Here is a 22,357-nt window from a genome sequence, read left to right as displayed (position 1 = left end):
CTAGAACAGTGGTTCTCAACCTTGGCTGCACATTAGAATCACCTGGGAATCTTTTTAAAATCCTGATTGCTGGGCCTCATCCTCCGGAAATTCTGTTTCTTTGTTACTAATGTTGTGGCCCCACCCCATAACAAAGAAACAGAATTTCCAGAGGATGAGGCCCAGCAATCAGGATTTTAAAAAGATTTCCAGGTGATTCTAATGTGCAGCCAAGGTTGAGAACCACTGCTCCAGAAGGTTCTGATGCTCACTTAGAATTTGAGACTCAGTGATCTAAGCCAGTGGTTTTCAAATCTCTTTTTTATTCATGAGGACTGTCTTTTTTGGAATAAAGACGTTTTGAAGTTCAATTAATGAAAGTATGTGGTGAATCTGGTTAATTAGTAAGAGTTGTGGCTGTGGTTGAAGTTCTCTTGGGTGCCCCTGAGTGGAGTTCCTGTAATTCCCCTGGCTCAGGTGAGCTCAGTTTACATCTATCGATATTGGAGGTTCAGCCCCTCTTTGACAAATGGGGCAGCTGAGCTCTGAGAAGAGAAAGGACTTAAATTTGTTCAAATGATATTGCACGATCAGAATTTAAAAACTCACTCTGAGACCAGGGCTTTTGTAGATCAGATAAATTAATGCATGATCATTAATCTTATAAAGGCAGCTGCCAATGGTTATCTTTCAGTGTTATGTTTGAAATACCTTTAGAAAATGAGTTTTAAAATTTCAAGAATACACATTCCATAAATGAGATTCTCCAGAATACTGAATTTTTGTTTGAAAGTCTCAAAAGGAAAACTTATTTTTTATTTTAGAATCTAATGTGTTAGCCAAAAGAAAAGTGGGAAGAATACCTCTCTAGTTACTTAAGATCTTTGAATTTATATTTCTATATGCCATTCACCAAAATATGGTATAGGAGTGTCCTATACCAGATGTGGATGGGAATCCTTATTTTATGTGTTGGACGTATTATATGCTGGGAATATGTATTAAGTGTGGCATGTGATTCCATGTCACAAACTGAGATTTTAGAAGAGCTAGTTTGTGCTTTGTGGTAACTTGGCATACTAAAATAGTATGTGTGGCTGAAGCGTAATGGTGCCTATCCAGTTCTGTAGAAATTAGCTGTTTGACATCTGTTAATGAACCCCTAGTGTGTGCTAGAATTATGTTTTCTCAAGGCATTGCAGTTAGGGGCATAATAAATCCTTGATGAGAATCTCATGCTTCTAAAACATGGGGATATGACTTAGTTTATATACCCAGTCAGGTTTTTTCTTTATTTTTTGCTTTTTGGGAAAAAGCAGCTGTTGGACACTCAAAGATTTTACTTTAAGTAATCAGAGTCATGACTTGCCTCAACTTTCTTGAGCTCCAAATTCCAAAGTGGAAAATATAGTGAGTATATTTGACTTGCTATCTATCTTGTGTTGGTTGGCTTATTGCAAAACCTACTAACATAAAAGCAACAACTTTAACTTCAAAGAAAACCTTGAATTTGTTTAGCACCTTCCCTCTTCCACCACCACAACGCTTTGAACCTCCCACAGCACAGTGTCCATGTGGCTGAGCTTCCTGCCCAGGTTCCCTTTCTTTCCAGACCACTTTATCAGGTTTGCTGATAAAGAGGCCAACTTGCTTGATTTCTTGGGGGGCATATGAAATTTCAAGGAGTCACAGACTCAGGCCTCCCAGTGCTGTTAAAGGTTCTGTTCCATGGTCTCTTGTGATATCTTCATGAATGCAGAAGAAGAATTGAAGACTTAAGTGATGGCACCTTTGGGTGAAGCTCCACTTAAGTAGATGAATAACTGTACTTGATGCATGATTAATGTAACCATGGAGACAAGTGTTAATGCAGAGGTTCCCAGATTCTCTGGATTAATGGTACCTCAATGTCTCAATAATTACTCTGTAAAGCCCCTAGGCCAAAAGTAAAACTGAACAGTATCTATCTATTAAGCAGGCAAGATCAAACAATTTAAGGAGTATTTATGTCCTGAAAATTTAGCAGACATTTGAAACAATAATGCACATAAGTGAAAGAATAATACTTCTTTTTCTTTTATTCTCAAATAATCATAATCACTTACCAATCATATGGTAGGGTGCACCTGCTGAGCACTGTACAACTGCTCAAACCTTGGAGTAAAAGTGGATGCTGCCTCCCTCATTTCCTGTTGTACATTGATTTTTTTCCACAGTGTATTTGCTCTTTATCATAGCAACCATGAAAACTCAGCTTCACAAAGATATATCATGCAGAGCAATGTAGCATGATCTAATGTCGAGACTATGGGCTACTTAGAGCTATTATTTTCTACCACTACCTGAGAGATGTTACTGTATTTACCTTGAAAATGTATAATTTCCCCCTATAGTACCCTAGGACACCTACACACAGTTTGGTAACCATGGGCCAGATGCCACGCATTCCTCAGATGTGTCCCGCCTCCCCCCCCAAAACAACTGAGGTTTTACAGATGGGGTAGGAGATAACATTTGCTTTGCACTTGTTAGGAAGCAGAATGGTTTCACATAAATACGCCACAACCATCTCATGAAGTGGATGGTTCTCATTTTCTCCATTTCATTGATGAAAAGACAAGGACTGATAAAAATGATTTTCCCTGATGACATAGTTCATCTGGGGCACAGGATAAGGTCATGCACAGTTCTTCCACTTTGAATCTTAGGTCATTTTCTCTGTACTATATTTGATCTCTGCTTCTATTGAGTTCAAAAATAAAATGAGAAATCACATTTGCATAGCAAATTCTAATTGTGAAATGTGCCTGCCATCCTGCCAATCAGAAATTTAATGAAAAAGAGGAATGTAAAGACCAGACGTTGGCTCCAACTGGCAGTTGCTCAAACTTGGAGGGAATAGATACAGCTTATATCCCTGTGTGTTGAAATTGCTTAAGTTTAGTTGACAGGAAGCTCAATGATAACAATAGTAAAGCTTTCATTTCACTTTAAGCTACATTAAGGTCAATCTAGCATCTGCTACCAGGGAGCTGGTGACTGCTCTGTTCTGCTCTCAGCTGTCTAGAAGCTCACAGTTGGGAGCTATTTTTTTTAGTTCTGAAGCATGCCTATTATATAGGGTTGAAGGACCTGAGATTGGTTAGCCAGCAGAAACTGAACTGTGGGAGGAAAGATGTGATAGGTATCTTTATATTTCAACCTCCCTAATATTTGAAAAAAAAATGTTATATTTGTTCTACTCTGGCCCAGAGGGTAGAATTTGTACTTATTAATGCTTATCAACAACAAAAAAGTAATAATAATTTTTCGTGGTTGCAACTACCTCAGGAGGCTGTGAAGTCCTATTACTGAAAGTCCCCGTGAAAATCACAAAAGAGGTATTAGGTCATACAACGTGGCTTCTAACGCCCCTTTCCTAACTTGCTAAACTAAGCAATGGCTTCAAAGTACCTGTGCTTTAAATTCAGCTTGCTGTCTCACCAAACACATTTCTTTCCAGAGTTGGTAAAATTTAAGTTTTCTTTTGGAAACAAGCATTTTTGTGGGTTGGCCATATGAGAACTCATAGTTCTACTGGGAGGGTCTGTGAGTGTCTATTCTAGTTTTTAAGTCCAGTCTGTATGTGGCCACAGCTGGTACTTCTGGGAAACCCAGACAGGTCTTTTACTCGTGTGTGTGTGTGTGTGTGTGTGTGTGTGTGTGTGTGTTGTAATGATTCAGTAAATTTCTCAAATCAGCTTACCAATTCAGAATTTAAAATAAAAATAAGTCAGTCCTGAGGTCCTCGTTGTCTGATCTTATACTGGGAACAAACACATCATATAATCAATGTTGCTGTGCTTTAGACACCATAAATTTATATTAGGTTTCCTTCCCAGAGGACTTGAGGGCTTATGAACAAAAGCCCACCTGCCTGATTCCTTGTGGAAATAGCCCCTCTTAGGCAGAGGCTGCTCTGTCCACCCTTTGGGCTCTGCTGCTGCAGTTCAGCCTCAGTAGACCATCTACCCCCAGGAGTCCCCTTCTCAAATCCTCTGCCTTGGCTGCCCTTCAAATGCTGTCTCTGTCTCTGGGGTGGAGTTGGAGAAGTCTTTCTTCTTTCTTCTTCCTTGCGTCCTCTTTCTGCACTTCTCAAGCTCTGCCAACTTACTTTCCCTTCTGTGAAAGCAGATTTTATGGAAAATTCTTTTGCCAGCCCCAGGTTGTGAATGATGTTCACCAAAGCAAAAATGGAGTCTGCTAGTTTTCTGATTTGCTGGGAAGACATTTCCCAAAGCCTCTGTAACCAGCTTCACTGCCTGAATCTTTCGGGAGGGCACACGTGCCCCTGGGGTATTTGCACATGGGGCTCCCACTGAGCAGGGTGATTACAGATGGGCTGTGTTTTAAGTTAGTTTTGAGTTGTGTATTTCATCTGTGAAGTTGGCAAATACTTGAAAGCCACAAGCTACTGTTTTCTGAAAGCTTTTTTGCACACGAACATAAAACGTATGTATTGAATTTGGAAATTGTCCGATGACTGCCCTTTTAATGCAGCTAAATGTAGATTACAGCTGTTTCCTCTGGAAAGATCAATACAGTCATAATTTCTCTTTCTTCTCTTACAGAGTGTCTCCTCTGCAGAAGTCTGAGATAGTAGACGTGGTTAAGAAGCGGGTAAAGGCCATCACCCTCGCCATCGGGGACGGTGCCAATGATGTCGGGATGATCCAGACAGCCCATGTGGGTGTGGGAATCAGTGGGAATGAAGGCATGCAGGCGACCAACAACTCGGATTACGCCATTGCACAGGTCAGAGGCATGGTTGACCAGCTGTCCTTTCCCGTGGACAGAGATGTCAGCTGGGCATGAAGGCCTGTTGGATGCTTGAGCCTGTCAGTCCAGCCCTAAAACTGCCAGCCCCTTGGAGGTTGCCATCTAGGTGAAACCACGAGTGTATTTGAACTTTGTAGTCTTGATCTTGTACAGTTTGGAGACCCTGACCTGCCAGTCAGTTTTCTTTTGGCCAGCTGTGGGTTGGCCAAGCTTTCTGTCATTCAGGCAAGATATCATCCCTGACTGTTTGGTCTCTGGTCCTACTAATAATCTCCTACCTTCAACTCACACATCTGCTGCACATGCTTTTCCATCTGCCATCCTCTGCCACAGAATGGCTGTGTTTATAACATCTACTCTCTACAATTCCCATGGTGGCATCTCCCCTCTTTCAGAGGTGCTGGAACGTTCTCTCAGGCATTTGAGATCAGGGAAAAGCAATGATTTACAGCTGCCATTTTCTCTGTGGCTGTGACCAGGGCACTGCCCGGGACCACTGCTGTGAAGGGCATTGCTGAGAGCTGGGTTTGGGCCATAAGTACTCCACAGCAAGTAGCAAACAGCCTCTTGCACTTAGGCCAAGTTCGTCCCATTCATCTCTGGATGGAACATCCCATGCAGCGGCCCCTGATACACTGTAGTTACTGTACAGGTGGCCGGAGGATAGAAAACATGTCTGCTCCTTAATGATGGACAAAAAATGAAGGGTCGGCCAACCACCTGACCCCATTTGGCCTGCATGATTATACAGAAAATCTAGTCAGGACAATGAAAACAGCATTTCCTTCTGTCTCCTGATTGCAGTATGTTTTTATTAAATGCCACTTGTTTTCGGGTTAGTGAGGCCTCTCTCCTGTTTGTCCCTTGTTTAGTCTTTTGAAGAATGTGTTAACCATAATTCCATGAACACAAGCAATGAAACCAGGGGCTGCATATAAAACAGGCAAGAGCTTCCAGTCCCCCCAGGGCTGCAGGCTGGTCCTCTGCAGCTTTGGGGCTTCATCTCCCCGAAGGAGGGCTCTGCACTAGATCACCTCTCGGATTCCCTTCCAGATCGTGGTTCTCCAACCCAGAGAGGAATTACAAAATCCTCATGGCTCTGAAAAGTGCAGGAAATCAATCTTGTTCCTTTGTTGATTTCAAATAAATCCTCAAGATAATTGCTCAAAGTAGGTAGAAGGAATTCTGATTTTACAGGTGGGAACACTGGGGCTCTTTCAGGTGACCTGCCTCAGGTTGGAGCATCCAGGGTCCGAGAACACCAGACCTGTGTGTGACCTTGGGGACCAGTCCCGCACACCTGCCCGTTTACTTTCTTGTGTCAACTACTCCAAGGCCTGGGGGACCCACGCTTCCTGTAGTCTGTCAGTAAGTGTAGATGTTATACACCCCAGCATTATTAAATACTTGAGTTATAGCATCATATGGCTGGAAGGGATCTTTAAAGGTTTCCTAGGAGTTCCAGGCAAATATTTGTCTGTCTTTTTCTTTAAAATGTCTAGGGAAGGGCGATTCTATGACCTGCCTTATTGAAACTGCATACTAATAGGATGTGGAATCTGGAGCAATTGCTCTCTTCAAATTAAAAGCATCAAAGAAGGGTAGAGAAGGGAGCAGGGCTTTCTAACTCTATTTAGGGGTTTTCTTGCCCCTTCAGCATAATAGTCACCCTGCCAAAGCAACTGATGAATGGTCCCCATGTCTGTGGGTCTTCATTTCTCCTGCTTGTGGTCCTGTTCATAATTAGGCAGAGGTCCCATTATTTTAGGGTGGCATTCCTCCCCACCTTACAGCCCCAACAGTGCTTCCTCTGTAGTTACTGAGTGGGAAAGACCACAATTTTATGAATTCCTTTGCCTAGTAAAATGAGAAATGTCTTTGGTTAAAGTTAACGGCTTGTTTATCTGTTCATTTTAATGTGGATGATCAATTTTGATTGTTGTTTTTTTTTTGAAAGTATACCAAAGGGTTATATACAAAGAAGAAAACGTAGCTTAAAGAATTGTCCTTGGAAAAATTAAGAAGTAGGCAAAGCTCTGGATCTACTTCTTTCCAGCCTGCCTGTGCTTTTATCCAGGGGGCAGCTCCCAGGACTGACAACCATCCCTGATTTGGGGCCTCGCCCATGGGCAGCCTGTGCCTGCACCTGGAACTCTCAGTGGTCTGTTCTCCTCAGGAGAGAATCAATCCTGCCCGCTACCTTCTTAATGTTTTCTGAACGACCTCATGAAAACAGCATTTTGGTTTAGGATATTATTTTTCCTGACAATAAATCGTGGCAGCGCTAAAGTTGAGGCATTTGGGATGAGCCCAGCAGATGTTCTCTGTGCCCCTTGAAGTGTAACATCAGGGGGTCTGGGTCAAATACAAACTTCCTTTTTATTTGTGTAGCTAGTTACTTTATGATTCCTCATTCCTCCTGGGAATCCTTAATGAGCATTTATGGGAAGTTTTATTTTTCCATATGCACCTACTCCTGCCATTTTGAAGTTGTCATTTCGCTTTTGGAGTGTGCATTTGGGGACCTGCCTCACCCTGATCTGGAGGAACTCATTGAAAGGCTACATCATATCAGATTGAGTCCCCTTCTTTAGTGCTAATGGAAATTATTATGTGGCTCCCTCTTGAAAATAATATCTTTTTAAAAATATTGTATTTTCTGTCTTTTCTACAGATAGTTAAATTTAATTTCAAAAGTCATCTGAAAGTAAGAGAAAGTTTATAATGGCAAAAGAATTTCTAATGTTTGTGGACATGCTCAATACAGCCTGATTGTTTCTTTTAGGAGAATCATGGGGTTGAGCCTGTGGACTGCCCAGTGACTCAGAACAGGGAACTAAGGTTTTAGTTCAAGGCAACCAAGGGAGAACTCAACGTTGCTGTGAGGCTCATTAAATGTATAGAAACCATAATTTAAACAGGATCATTCCTAACAGTCCATTCATGCCTGAGCACAGCAATCCACAAAACCAAAACACACACAAAAAAACAACAACAGAGTGAGAGGGGAAAATGGTGACCAAATAGGCAGATCTGTCATGCACCTCATCCCAGGGCCAAACTAGAAACACAATTAAATTGGAGAACATTCACCTGGAATTACCAATGAAGTCCAGTTGAGGAGGAGGAAGGACAGAAAACACCTGGAGACCGGTAGGAAAGGCGAAGCCGTGAGAGGAGCTGCCCCAGCTCCCAAGGGCAGCAGGCTGGAGGGCCGAGAGAGGGGGAGTGCTGGGCTATGGGAGGCTCTGTGCCCTCAAAAGATAGAGGCCCAAAGCCCAGGCTGGGCTCCACAGCCTGGAGCACCAGAGCCCAGACCCACGGCCCACATAACATCCAGCTGTGAAAGGCGGCAGGGCTGCTGTCAGCAGCAGCAGAGTCTGGAGCCAGCAAACCAGAGCCAGTGGGAGAGAAAACCACAGTTTTGTGTTTTTTCTAAACCCAGAGCACAGGTGTTTTCATTTGCAACTACTCACCTGCGACTTTGGTGCAGGAAGGGAGGCATGGATTTGAGGTGCCTAAAGAGAGGCTAGGGTGGGGAGCAATGCAGGGAGATCTGGAAATGCCAGGAATCCTGCCTTTGGTCGTTTATAAGTGTCCAAACTGAAAGGGCCATTTTTCCTGAGAGGAGCTAGCTGCTAGCCACTTCCAGCAGCCACAGGGCAGGTAAAGAAAAAAACCCCTGCCCTAGGTAATATAGCCTGCTCCACTCTCAGGAAACCTGCATACCACACCCTGAATTCTGACCTTTTCAGAGGAAACAAAAGCAGAGTCCAAGCCTATGGGTTTGAAAAGTCTCCGAGCCCTCAGTGACTGGATGAGGGAAGGCCTGTCTGTCCCACTATCCTGGGCACCAGTCTAGTCTGGTATTTTCCCCTCATGGGAGAGCTGATAGAAAGTCCAGGTTTGCAGCCAATCCCACTGGATTGCACACAAGGATCTCTGCCCAGCCGAGGGCAGAGTAATATTTTGGGCCATTTGCAGAGGAGTAGCCCTGGGACAGGGAAACACACTAACCACATTCCCTGAAATCTGAGCAGCACCTTCCCTGCCTAAAGCCCTTTCAGAGACAGACTTTTGAGTGATTAAGATTGACGGCTGGCTAGCAGGCAAAGGCGGGCAGAGGTGGAACCCAGGGAACCAGAGAAAGTTTGCTGACCCAGCCCTGGGCTCCACACGCTAACAAACCAGTTTTAGAAGGCAGATTGGGCCCTCCTGCTTGCAGCCAAGTCCTGTGGAGACAGACACAAACTGTGGCTCACTTGGAGCTTCGAGCAGGTTGCTGAAAGACAAAGGAGGACAGTTTCTGATAGAGTTAGCACTTAAAATATCTCAGGGAAAGACCAGAATTGGCAGACAAAACAGTCAGCCACAGTCATCAGAAGAGTAGGATCCAAATGAAGCTCCTATGGGGCACTAAACTTGGCTAAAATGAACGCCACGTCACCTTTTTTTCCTCCTTTTTTATTCTATTTTTTCTTTTGCTTTTTTAAAAATTTCTTCTCTTTCCTTTCTTTTTCCCTTTTTTCTTCATCTTCTTTATCTATCTGCTTTATTGATTTGTTATTGCTCTAGTCTCTCTTGCTTCATTCATGTATCTAATTTTCACCTTCCCTTTTTCTACACAATCTTTTTTCTTTCTCTCTTTTCCTTTTACCCTCATATCTCATCTTTTATACTTTTCTTATTTTGGGTCTATCTGCTTTCTCCTCTATTTTCCTTTTCAATAAATCTTTCTCACTTTTCTTTTCTTCTTTCTTTATTTCAAACCATTTTTCTTCCCCTAGTTATTTATTCTTAATTTCTTTATTTTAGCTCTGCACCTACATATTCCTTTTATCCCCCCCCCCCCATTTTTTGTTTTGTTTTTTGTTTGTGTGGGGTTTTTTGGTTGGTTGGTTTTGTTATTTTCCTCCTCATATTCTTCTATCATTCTTGCTCTCTTTTCTCTTTCCTAATTCTCTATTATCTGACAGTTGATTTTGTTGTGTATGTTTTAGTTTTGTTTCTTTTATTTTGCATTTTGTTGTGTTGTATTTTTTTCTGTTCTGATAGCACCTCCACAACAGCTTGCTTGAAGTGGTTGGGGATGATCCACATAGTCAGCCAGTCTGAGAGGAGATTCCATCCACAAATGAGACAATAACATTCAAGACACAACTATAACAGGAGGACCCAAATAACTCAAGCAAGAGACTTTCCTAGAGCACCCAGTTCAGGAGGTCTAAACTAAACCACTGTGTCCCACAAAACACCTTCCACATAAGACCACCCCACAAAGTCTGGAAAGCATAGAAATTTGATCTAATACATAGAAACAAATACAACGAAACAGTAAAAATAGGGAAACAAAGAAACAACACCCAAATGAAAGAAAAGGAGTAATCACCAGGAAAGGAACTAAATGAAATGGAGGCAAGCACTTTGTCAGATAAAGAATGCAGAGTAATGGTAATAAGGGTAGTCAAACAATTCAGGGATAACTACAAGCAACTTAACAAGAATTATAAGGAGCTTAATGAGAACATTAAGAGACAATGAGAGCTACACCAACATGAAAAGAGAGGTTGAAAGAATAAATAAGAATCTATTGGAAATGAGGAAAAGACGTAGCTGAAATAAAGGACAACCTGGAAGGATTTAACAGTAGGTTAGAAGAAGCTGAGGACCAAATCAGTGAATTAGAAGACAAGGTAGAAAAAAAACCCCAACCATTCAGAGCAGCAAATGGGAAAAAATAAAATAAAAAGCAGGAAGAGAGTTTAAGGAAGCTTTGGGACCACATGAAATGTAACAACATTCACATCATAGGGGTACCAGAAGGAGAAGAATCCAAGCAAAGAATAGAATACCTGTTTGGAGAAATAATGGCAGAAATTTTCCCTAACCTGGTGAAGGGAAATGTCACTCACATTCAGGAAACACAGAGTCCCAGCCAAGATGAACCCCCAAAGACTCACACCTAGGCACATAATAATTAAAATGGGCCCAGTGCATGAAATTCATGCACTCGGGGGAGGGGTCCCTCAGCCTGGCCTGCACCCTCTGGGGGGAGCAGGCCTAAGGCAGTCAAACATCCTTAGCGCTGCCATGGAGATGAGAGTGGCTCCCACCACCACTGTTGCACTCACCAGTTGTGAGCGGCGCTCCCCCTGTGGGATCGGGCCGAAACTGTCTCTCCGATAACCCCCAAGGGGTCCTGGATTGTGAGAGAGTGCAGGTCAGGCCAAGCGACCCCACTGGTGCAAGATTGGTGCCGGGGAGAGACGCAGGAGGTTGGCCAGCCAGAGAGAGATGGCAGGGGGGCTCCAGGGTGTGCCTGGCCTGTCTCGCTCAGCTGGCTCATCTGGCTCATCTGGCCAGACCCCAGAAGCAAGCTAACCTACCGGTTGGAGCGTCTGTCCCCTGGGGTCATTGCACATCATAGCGACTGGTCAACCAGTTGACTGTCTGCCCCCTGGTGGTCATTTCATGTCATAGCAAGTGGTTGAGCAGCCTTAGAATATCATTAGCATACCAGGGGCCCAGTGCATGGTTTCATGTACCAGTGGGGTCCCTCAGCCTGGCCTGCGGGGATCAGTGGAACTCTGTGCCACCACAGCCCTGCCTTACTTACCAGCTCATCAGATTCTAGCCCACTGTCATAGATCCCACACAGCACAAAATAGTGCATGAAGCAGTAGGCCGCCAGGGAGGAGGCTGAGCCCAGGCTGGGTGCTGTGCTGCTCCCACTCATCCCAGCCGTACTGCGTCTGCCCTGCCACTGCTTGGGCATGCAGGGGGAGTGTTCCTGGGAGAGGCTCGTGCCACCACAGCTGCACATTGCCAGCCATGAGCCCAGCGTCTGGCAGCTGAGCAGTGCTCTTGCTGTGGGAATGCACTGACCAATTGGGGGCAGTTCCTGTGCTGAGCGTCTGTCCCCTGGTGGTCAGTGCGCATCATAGCTACCGCCCAGTGGTCCAGTTGATTAGGCTTTTATATATATAGATTACGCTTTGATTGGTTGAACAGCCGGCCAGTCAACCAGACACTTAGCATATTAGGCTTTTATTATATAGGATGATGGGCTTCTCTGAACTTTATTTTCTTTTTGCAGTTTTCCTACTTAGAGAAGCTCCTGTTGGTTCATGGTGCCTGGAGCTACAACCGGGTGACCAAGTGCATATTGTACTGCTTCTACAAGAACGTGGTTCTCTACATTATTGAGGTGAGCAGCATGGACTTTTTCCTTGACTGGCAAAGCCTTTTCCAGAGGGCATCTTCAGTATTTCAAGTAACTTAAGGAAGGATTTTATTAATGTGAAGTTAAAGAAATGGTGCTGCTGTGACCTGTTGAAGCTTGTATACACATGACCTCCTTGAAACTAGGGACACCTTCTAGATGTAGGTCTCCATGCTGAGTAACCAAGGCTGGAGTCAGCAGCACCATGCCACTCCACAGTCCCTGCCCGGTGGAGAAAGGCCCTCTCCATCCCAGGGCTCGTCTTGGCCTGAGCAGATGTTGCTGTCATTCCTCCCAGGGTGACCAGAGTCTGGGCATCTGTGTTCACACCTTTCTGAGACCTGTCTAGGCAACCCAGTCAGGTTTTCTTAACTAGAATGAAAGGGCCTGATTTCTTGCTATAGTTCTCGTGGAATCCTCAAGTTTCCTGAGCATTTTTTATTGCTCTGGGGTATTTGGGCACTGCTACTTAAATGGGGTGGGTGTGGAGGTGAGTGGAGAATAAACCAACAAGGTAATTAAAAATCTCTCAGTGAACTCATGGAGTTTTCACACTTTTTCATGATGCAGATTCGGTGTTAAGTAAATTAAATGTGCTTGCTGGAGGAACTAGATGAGGAGAGGGGTGGGCTAGGGAAAAGTGGAAAAGGCACTTTGCTCTCAGTGGGAGTACCAGCCACCTCACTCCTCCTATAAGAACCGCTCTGCTATAGAGGTGTGGCTTTGACACCATTGTGACTAACAGATTTCCAAATGTGTTTAGAGAAGAGGAAGCAGGCAGTTCCTCTAAGGCAGTGGTTCTCAACCTTGGCTGCACATTAGAATCACCTGGGAATCTTTTTAAAATCCTGATTTCTGGGCCTCATCCTCCGGAATGAAATAGAAAAGCAATGTTGATTGTGAATGGTGTAAATATCTCATTCTATTATGGGTTATTTTGTGTCTGATTTCTCAACTCTTGGTAGAAATAAGAACCTAGGCATAGATCAACTCTTTCTGATGTGGTCCCTTAAAATACTCAGCTCAGATAATTTAACAAGTGGTTTTCTGTGACTAACCACTTCTTTACCAAATTGTCTACTCTTTCCTTTGAATATTCAGGTCAAACATATAGGTTTGCATCACTCACTCTGTAAGTAAACTACTAACGAGTAATTTTCCTGATTGTACAGGTTGTTCACTGCACAAGGCTGCCCAGTCGGTGGGATAAATGGGGCTGAAACATAGGGAAACCTGAAAAAAATGCATGTGTTTTCCTAATTTATACAAAGGCAGCCTATTTGCCTTATCTGCTTGTCTTGTGCTGTAATATTCAACTCAGCCCACTCCAAGTAAAAACTTTCAGATGTTGCATAATGGACTTTGTAGTTTCTATCTTCTTCCTAGTCATTTTTACAATTCCTTTTTGACGCTTTAAAGATGTCTGTCCCCTGTTCCTGTGACATTTTTTGCATTTGTGATAGGAGTCACTCCTAAATGGCACTTGGGGTCATAGAGTATTAGAGTACCTGTTCCCATGCGTCATCCCAAATTTCACATGCATTTTAAGCTCTTGTAGCTGTTGGCTTCACAAGGTCTCTTAATAATCTGGTTTTCCTCACAATCAGCAAATTACAGATAGTCTAGAAATCTTATCAAGACATACTACATGAAGCTCCTAACCCTTCAGCTTCCAGAGCATCCTCTGGGGCCCTTCTTAGTCATTTACACCTACTATCTTGCCCTTTTTTTTTTTTAACTTCAAGTGGGCTGAAGATGAGAAGAGTACAATTTTAGTCTGTCTGAGAAATTCTATTTGGAATGAGGCCCTGAAAATGCTCTGTGAGTTCCTTAAATTAATTTTTCATTTGTAGCTGGGCAATAGTTGCTAATGCCTTTGAAAGCATTCTTTACAAAATTCAAAATAAATAAATAAAAAGTCTTCATTACTCTCTGCCCAATTTTTAGTAAGTTTTCCCCAAAGATATTAATTTGAAAACCAAAAGAACAAAATCCGTGGCTGAGCCGGGAGTCAGAGCATTGACTCAGACAGTGTCTATTATTTCCAAATGACCTCTGTGGCATCAACGGGCACTTAAATATAATTTTAAAAATAGGAAAGTACGTTTTGCAGCTTCTTTAATGTGTTTTGAACTAAAATGTCAAAGATTGTTGTAATTTGATTAGCTCATTTGCAATGATTAGTTTTGTGTTCTGAGGGTTTTGTAATTAAGTGAGAATAAATTAAATATATCGCATATTTCTCTTAAGTGGTATTTTTGTAATACAAGGAGAAACCCTTTGCCATAGCCAGTATGTTCCTATCTCAAATGTCCTCTGATATACATAAAATCAGGCATTTTTAAAAAGTCTAAAAATAATTTGGCAAATTAAAAAGATTTACACATGCGCCTGTACATACACACTTATATAGTCTTAGCCGTTATTATGAGGATATTATATGATTTAAATTATAAATAAAGGTTGTATGGAAGAAGTATGAACCCATGATATAATATAGTCTACTCACTTGGTATACCATAATGCTTATCTGGCGTGCTACATAACAAGCTAAAGTAACCTTGGAGTGACTAAAAATAGGAACAAAATGATGGAATAGGGATTTCATGGTGGCCCTATTAATAGGTAAAACTAAAAATACATACAGCTTTTGCTCTCTCCTGCCTTTGCTACTGCCTTAATTCAGTAGTTTTTACTTGAATGATGACAAACACCACTAGCTTTGTCCCTCAGTCATCTATAATGCAGTCAGGATGAACTTTGTGAAACATGTCTGACCAATTCTAGTGGCCCGGCACAGTGTCTAGACAGGGGTGGGCAAACTTTTTGACTCGAGGGCCACAATGGGTTCTTAAACTGGATCGGAGGGCCGGAACAAAAGCATGGATGGAGTGTTTGTGTGAACTAATATAAATTCAAAGTAAACATCATTACATAAAAGGGTACGGTCTTTTTTTTTTTTTTTAGTTTTATTCATTTCAAACGGGCCGGATCCGGCCTGCGGGCCGTAGTTTGCCCACGGCTGGTAGAACATAGCTGCTCAAAGATGTTGGGCATGAGTGAGTGGATAAATGCCACTACTCTCTTCAGCCTCTTCAAGGGTCCCTATGTCTTCTGATAAAATCCCCATCTCTGCCGCTGTGCCTCTACCCCTTGTGGTCTGGGTCCCAATTGTCCCCAGCCCACTCCCACTACATCCCTCCTTATTTGCTTTTAATTGGTAATGTTGAAGTATAATTAATACACAGTAATATACACTTTTTTAAGCATACAGTTCAGTGAATTAAAACTAGGTTTTTATTATTAGGAACTAACTGGAAATTTTCTGTCTGCCTCCTATAGACTGTGACAATAGTGTCCCAAAGAGTTCTGGAGCCAGGTAGTGATGGTTGCACAGCAGTACTTAATGCCAGTGACTTTTACACCTAAAAATGATTAAGATGATAAATTTTATATTATGTATATTTTGCCAAAATAAAAAAAAATGCTAAAAAATTTCAAAGGGATTCACAAGCTCTTTGTTACTGTAGCCACCATGAGGAAAACAGAAATGTCTAGACAGATCAGATGCCTTGGGGAGCTCATTCAAAGTTTGAAAAACAAACTTTACATGTAATTTTGTTTTGTATTAAACCAATTAAGTGCTAAGTTTTGCGGCTGTGAGCTGATGGACATATTTCTCAGAAGGTAAAAGCCTGTTGTGGCCTAGATGGAGCAGAACTTAATAGCCTTGCCAGGTAGGTAGGATTCCCATCAGCCAGCTCCTGGTGTGTCTGTCTGTGTAGAGAGCCAGGACAACAAATACATTAGCAAAGGCTAGAAGATAGGGCTGGATGGGATAGAAGAATGGCTGAGGAAGGGGATCTGAATAACGAGATCACTACTGGAAGCTGGGATTCCTTTTTCATTCTAGAATAGGCAAGTTACATAGGAAAAGAGATTTCAGAAATTTTGTCAATATATAGGGCAGATGGTAAGCAGAGACCTGGGGCATAAACCATAACCGTTATGTAACTGTTTCTCAATGTAATTTAAAAGCAGAAAGGAAAGACTGATTTTTAATCCTCACCTGAGGATATTTATTTCCATTGATTTTTAGGGAGAGTGGGAGAGGGAAAGACAGAGAGAAACATCGATGTGAGAGAAACACATCGATTGGTTGCCTCCTGCACAAGCCCCAACCAAGGCCCCCAGGGCTGAAGAGGAGCCTGCAAACAAGGTGCGTGCCCTTGACCAGAATCGAACCCAGGACACTTTGGTCCACAGGGTGACACGCTATCCACTGAGCCAAACTGGCTAGGGCAGAAAGACTAATTTTTAAAAACTCTTTGATTTTAACAATGGGAGGAATTTTTTTTAAGCACAAAGATTGGGGGTAGGGAGGTTAGGGAAGGATTCCCATAAACTTTGAAGTCCTGATGTGACCACTTGGTAATTCCTAAGAGAAGGGTCAATTAAATTCTTTAAAGTCCTTAGACTATTTAACAACTAGGAGTTTGTTTTTCAGAAATCCCCCAATAGAGTACATTTTCAAGGCATAGCAGGGTCAGCACTTTAAGCATTTACTAAGTATATATTTTTGTATGGTCTTTCTGAATGCCCAGGAAAGGTTATTTGGAACGAATAAAATATTTTAGTGATTTTGAGCATGTTTTCATATGTCTCTTGGCCTTCTGTATGTCCTCTTTCGAAAAGTGTCTATTTAGGTCATTCGCTCATTTTTTTTTGGATTGTTTATCTTCCTTTTGTTAAGTTGTATGATTTCCCTATAAATTTTGGAGATTAACCAGTTCACTGCCACAATATTTTGAATTTAATTAAAAAAGGTCCACTGTTTGCATCTATAGACGCTTATGGTGTACAAATGGTTAAACCCTTATTGGAGATAACATTGGCAAATATGTCCTCCCATGCAGTGGGCTTTCTTGTTGTTTTGTTGATGGTTTCTTTTGCTGTGCAGGAGCTTTTTATTTTGATGAAGTTCCATTTGTTTATTTTTTCCTTAATTTCTATTGCCGGAGCTGTATCGGTAAAGATATTGCTACGACATATGTGTGCTATTTTGCTGCCTATGAATTCTTCTAAGATTGTTATGGTTTCCTGTCTTACTTTTAAGTTCTTTATCCATTTTGAGTTTATTATTGTGTATGGTGCAAGTTGGTGGTCTAGTTTCATTTTTTTGCATGTATCTATCCAATTTTCCTAACACCATTAATTGAAGAGACTGTCTTGACTACATTGTAGGCTCTTGCCTCCTTTGTCAAATATTAATTGAGCATAATGGCTTGGGCCGACTTCTGCTTTCTCTGTTCTGTTCTATTGGTCTATATGTCTGTTCTTGTGCTAGTACCAGGAAGTTTTGAAAACAGTGGCTGTACAATATAGCTTGATATCTGGTATTGTGATCTCTCCAACTTTGTTCTTCTTTCTCTAGATTGCTGCAGCTATTCGGGGTCTTTTTTTATTCCAGATGAATTTTTGGAGAGTTTGTTCTAGGTCTTTGAAATATGCTGTTGGTATTTTAATGGAGATTGCATTGAATCTGTAGATTGCTTTGGGTAGTATGGACATTTTAATAATGTTGATTCTACCAATCCATGAACATAGTATATTCTTCCATTTGTTAATATCTTCCTCTATCTCTTTTTTCAGCATCCTGTTTTCTGAGTACAGGTCCTTTATCTCCTTGGTTAAGTTTATTCCCAGGTATCTTTTTTTGTTGTTGTTGCAGTGGTAAATGGGATTTTTTTTTAAATTTCCCTTTCTGTGAGTTCATTATCTATACTTATAAAAGCCTAGGTGACTGTCACGCCCTCGCATCATCACAAGATGGCCACACCCATGTTGTCACAAGATGGCTGCCCCCAAGTCATTACAAGGTGGCCACCCCCACATCATCACAAGATGGCCAGCAGGAGAGGGCAGTTGTGGGCAATCAGTCCAGCAGGGGAGGGCAGTTGGGGGCAATCAGGCCAGCAGGGGAGCAGTTAGGTGTTAGTCAGGCTGGCAGGGGAGTGGTTAGGGGCAATCAGGCAGGCAGGCGAGTGGTTAGGAGCCAGCAGTCCTGGATTGTGAGAGGGATGTCCCAGGTTAGAGAGGGTGCAGGCTGGGCTGAGGGACACCCTCCCCCCTGCCCCAGTGCACAAATTTCATACACCAGGCCTCTAGTTGGTGTATAAAAGAGCCATAGATTTTTGGGTGTTAATTTCGTATTCTGCTACATTTATTAAGTCTTCTAGTTTTTTGATGGAGTCTTTAAGGTTTTCTATGTACAATATCATGTCATCAGCGAATAATGATAATTTTACTTCTTCTTTTCCAATTTGGATGCCTTTTATTTCTTCTTCTCATCTGATCACTATGGCTAGCACTTCCAGTACTATGTCAAACAGGAGTGGAGAAAGTGGGCATCCCTGTCTTGTTCATGTTCTTAGGGAAAATGGTTTTAGCTTTTGCCCATTGAGTAGGATGATGGCTGTAGGTTTGTCATCCGAGAGATGTAAATCAAAATGACAGTGAAATACCATCTCACACCTGTCAGAATGGCTATCATCAACAAATCAACAAATGACAAGTGCTGGTGAGGATGCGGAGAAAAAGGAACCCTCCTTCGTTTACTGCTGGTGGAAATGCAAACTGGTGCAGCCACAGTGAAAAACAGTATGGAGTTTCCTCAAAAAATTAAAAAGGGAACTTCCATTTGACCCAGTGATCCCACTTCTAGGAATATATCCCAAGAAACTAGAAACACCAATCAGAAAGGATATATGCACCCCTATGTTCATAGCAGCACAATTTACCATAGCTAAGATTTGGAAACAGCCTAAGTGCCCATCAGCAGATGAGTGGATTAGAAAACTGTGGTATATCTACACAATGGAATACTACACTGCTGTAAAAAAGAAGGAATTCTTACATTTGCAACAGCATGGATGGAACTGGAGAGCATTATGCTATGCAAAATAAGCCAGTCAGAGAAAGATAAATATCACATGATCTCACTCATTTGTGGAATATAATAAACAACATAAATGGATGAACTAAAATAGAACCAGCGACAGAACCATCCAATAAACTGTCCAACCTATGAGAGAAGGGCGGGGGTGAGGAAGTAAGAGATCAATCGAATGAATTGTATGCATGCATATGAGCATAACCAATGGACAAAGACAGCATGTGCTGGGGGGTCGGAGCAGCCAGAAAGAGGTCAATGGGGGAAAAAGGAGACTCATGTAATACTTTAAGCAATAAATAATTTAAATTTAAAAATATATATTTTAGTGATAATAAAATTCAAATAGATAAGTACCTAAATTTAACCTGTATTAAAAAAAATTAGGATATAGGTGTCCTGTGAACTTGGGTATAACATAAAGATAATATATCCAGTTAACTTTGAAATAGAGATGAGACTTTGCAATTATGCTGGTGATTATGGAGTGGGTGGTTCCTAATACTGAGAAAAACCATAACATATAGATATTGATGTGAAAAAAATGGGAATTTTATACCATTTAGAGGGTCTGCTTATTTTGGCAACATATGTAAGGAGTTTTAATGGCTTTTTGGGGGTCATTAAACTGGTATGGATACAGGCCAGAAAACGGGATGCATATTTCGCATGGAGGTCTGGAAATATCACTGAATGGGAAATAAAGATTTAAACCATAGGAATTTTGAGGCCAAATGCAACCTAATGACAAAATTTAGTTGAAAGTCATTTAAGACTTATCAATATCTGACAAATCTAAAATAACCAAGCAAACAAAAAGCCTGAACTCTGGAATATGACAGGACATGAGAAAAGCCGTATCAGCATTATGTTTTTGTGTCTTCAAACTAAAGCAGTAAAATGAACTATGGTTCATGTATAAACTGCCATTTAATCTAAAAAATGTTAGTGGAGCACTTTGAATTTATTTTTCTGAAAACATATGCATATTCTCTTTGGTTGTTTTACAACCATTTTTTTTCTATTGGACCTCTGAGAAGTTTTGTTTTTTTCCTTCATTTTTCAGGCCATCATTATTTGAAAATATTATATCTTGTAGGCAGCCCCCTCTTTCATGTACTGTCTGGTTGGCTTTTTGTTTGGGGAGCCTTAATTAAACATGTTAATATACAGAGATACTGTGGATTTGATCAGAATATTCCAAACTGGTGTCTATTTCCTGACAGTATCCCAGACGGCATTGTAAATGGTGTAAAAAGGTACTGACTTGGGCAGATTTTGCTTTAAATATTAAAGTCAATAGAGAATAGATGATGTAAACCATGATCACAATTTTATCCAGTAACTTTTCCCTCTTTGGGCTATAATGCATGGCTTAAATATACTTTGGAAAAAATGCATTTTATTCATGACACAAGAAATCTCTTTGTGCCAAAAGACAAAATTCCTGATAGCTAAACTATCCTCCTCTGGCCTGTGCCTCATCAGGGGTGATGTTTTGTTTCCTAATATAGATTCACTGTTTGAAGGGCTATATTTGCAGTCATGAGCTTAATGCTAGCCTGTTAATAAGTAAACATGATTGAAAAGCTCAATCAACATATGTACCTTTCTGTAAAGGATGTGGCTTTATCAGATATGAAACCATCAATTTTTCTATTCAAAGCTTTAATCAGGTGTTGACCACTAAGTCCATGGCATGCAGAATGCTAAGACCAGGGGCCCCAGGACCAGCTCCACAAAGTTCCTCATTTCATGGAGGATGGTGGTGGTGGTGTGTATAGCTTGGGAAGAGCTCCCATGGTTGTCGGGTTGTATTCACAGTCACTCAAGGAACATCCCAGCTGTCGAGTCCATGATTACCTGGGTGGTTCCTATTGCGTGTGGATAGTTGTTGAGCATTGATTACAATTTTAGTATGTTGGAAGGAAAGCTATTTTGAGAAAGACTTCCCCTTGCGCATAGAAATGGGAGTTAACTAGAAATAGAAACTTTCTTTTTGTTTTTTTTAATCCTCACCCAAGGATATGTTTTCATTGATGAGAGAGAGAGAGAGAGAGAGAGAGAGAGACATTGATATATGAGAGAAACATTGATCTGTTGCTTCCTGTACTTGCCCTGACTGGGGATCGAACCCGAAATCTGGATATGTGCCCTGACCCAGAATTGAACACAGGACGATGCTCCAACCAACTGAGCCACCCGGCCAAGGCAGAGACATTCTTAATAGTACTTTCCTTGCCTCATGTATCCTCATCCTCCAAGCCTGGCTCTCTTGTGTTGTGGGATGGGGATGAACAAGACACAGCCCTTCTCTTGGAATTGAGTAGGGCCGTGGTCAGCAAATTTCGGCTCGCGAGCCACATGCGGCTCTTTGACCCCTTGAGTGTGGCTCTTCCACAAAATACCACGTGTGGGCGCACGTACAGTGCGATTGAAACTTCGTGGCCCATGTGCAGAAATCGTTTTTCGGCCTGGGCTAGTCTATTTTGAAGAAGTACTGTTGATATTTGGCTCTGTTGACTAATGAGTTTGCTGACCACTGGAGGAGGTCCTGTAATTATGGAAGGGCACTTGGGTGCTGGCTTAGAGAAAGGCAGCCTGTAATGAGAACTGAGAAGTGGTGTGTTGCAGCCCGGTGTCCTCAGGTTTCCTGGATGAAATGAGTAAAGACCTGAAGGATGAGTAGGAGCTGATCAGGTGAAGGGGCTAGAGGAGAGGATTAGGTCAGGATGCTAAAGTAAGGCTGCACCTGTCTTTCCCATTCCCCCCTCTCTGTTTATTGCAGCTCCGTGATAAATGTCAGCAGTCAGCAGAGCCCTCAGTAAACAACAGAGAAGATGTGCACTTTGCTGGGCCTCATGTTTCAGAAGGAAGGTGGCTGCAGAACTAGTTAGCGTGGGCTTAAGAATGTCCTCGCCAAGCTAATTCCTTGCTGCAGTTTATAGAGCTGGGAGTTTATTAGCATAGTGCGAGGGGGTAGTTACAAAGACAGAGAAATACTAGCAGTCTGGAAAGATTCCTACAAGATACACAGTCACTTTGAACGTTATAAAAATTGTTTCTTACTGCCTTTGACATGTGACAGTATGTGCTCTTTTTATGTTTTTGCAGCTACTTTACCTAAAAGGATCATTATAAAGATCCAACATTCTAAAAAAAAACACCTAAATTTCATACATTGATGTTTTAAAAATTGAGTCTCTTAACACCATAAAACACCATAAAATGTGTAAACCTCCCTGGAATAAAAAAAAAAAGGCTCGAGTCCAAAAAACAAAATCAAATGAAAGGCCGACGTGAACTTTGAGAGGTCTGCCATGTGTTGGGACTGGGCTTTGTTCTGGGGTGCCCACTCTTCTTCTCCAACTGGTGCTGTGGAGTCA

The 22,357-nt window shown here is 41.8% G+C and overlaps 1 protein-coding gene across 2 annotated transcripts in view; it reads left to right on the top strand.

The window, feature by feature from the left end:
• Positions 1 to 22,357, top strand: part of ATP8A2 (ATPase phospholipid transporting 8A2) — a 692,529-nt gene that overhangs the window by 417,383 nt on the left and 252,789 nt on the right. For both annotated transcript variants that reach the window (XM_070409448.1, XM_070409449.1), the window contains exons 26-27: positions 4,590 to 4,773; positions 11,894 to 12,004. In XM_070409448.1, the coding sequence (XP_070265549.1) occupies positions 4,590 to 4,773; positions 11,894 to 12,004 (295 nt within the window). The remainder of the gene's footprint in view (positions 1 to 4,589; positions 4,774 to 11,893; positions 12,005 to 22,357) is intronic.

This window comes from Myotis yumanensis, unplaced genomic scaffold, assembly GCF_028538775.1.
Source record: "Myotis yumanensis isolate MYYU_CA2020_CCGP unplaced genomic scaffold, mMyoYum1.0.hap1 SCAF_3, whole genome shotgun sequence".
NCBI classification, from domain to species: domain Eukaryota; kingdom Metazoa; phylum Chordata; class Mammalia; order Chiroptera; family Vespertilionidae; genus Myotis; species Myotis yumanensis.
Note: the sequence above shows the minus strand (reverse complement) of the source record. Positions and strands in the feature narration are given on the sequence as shown.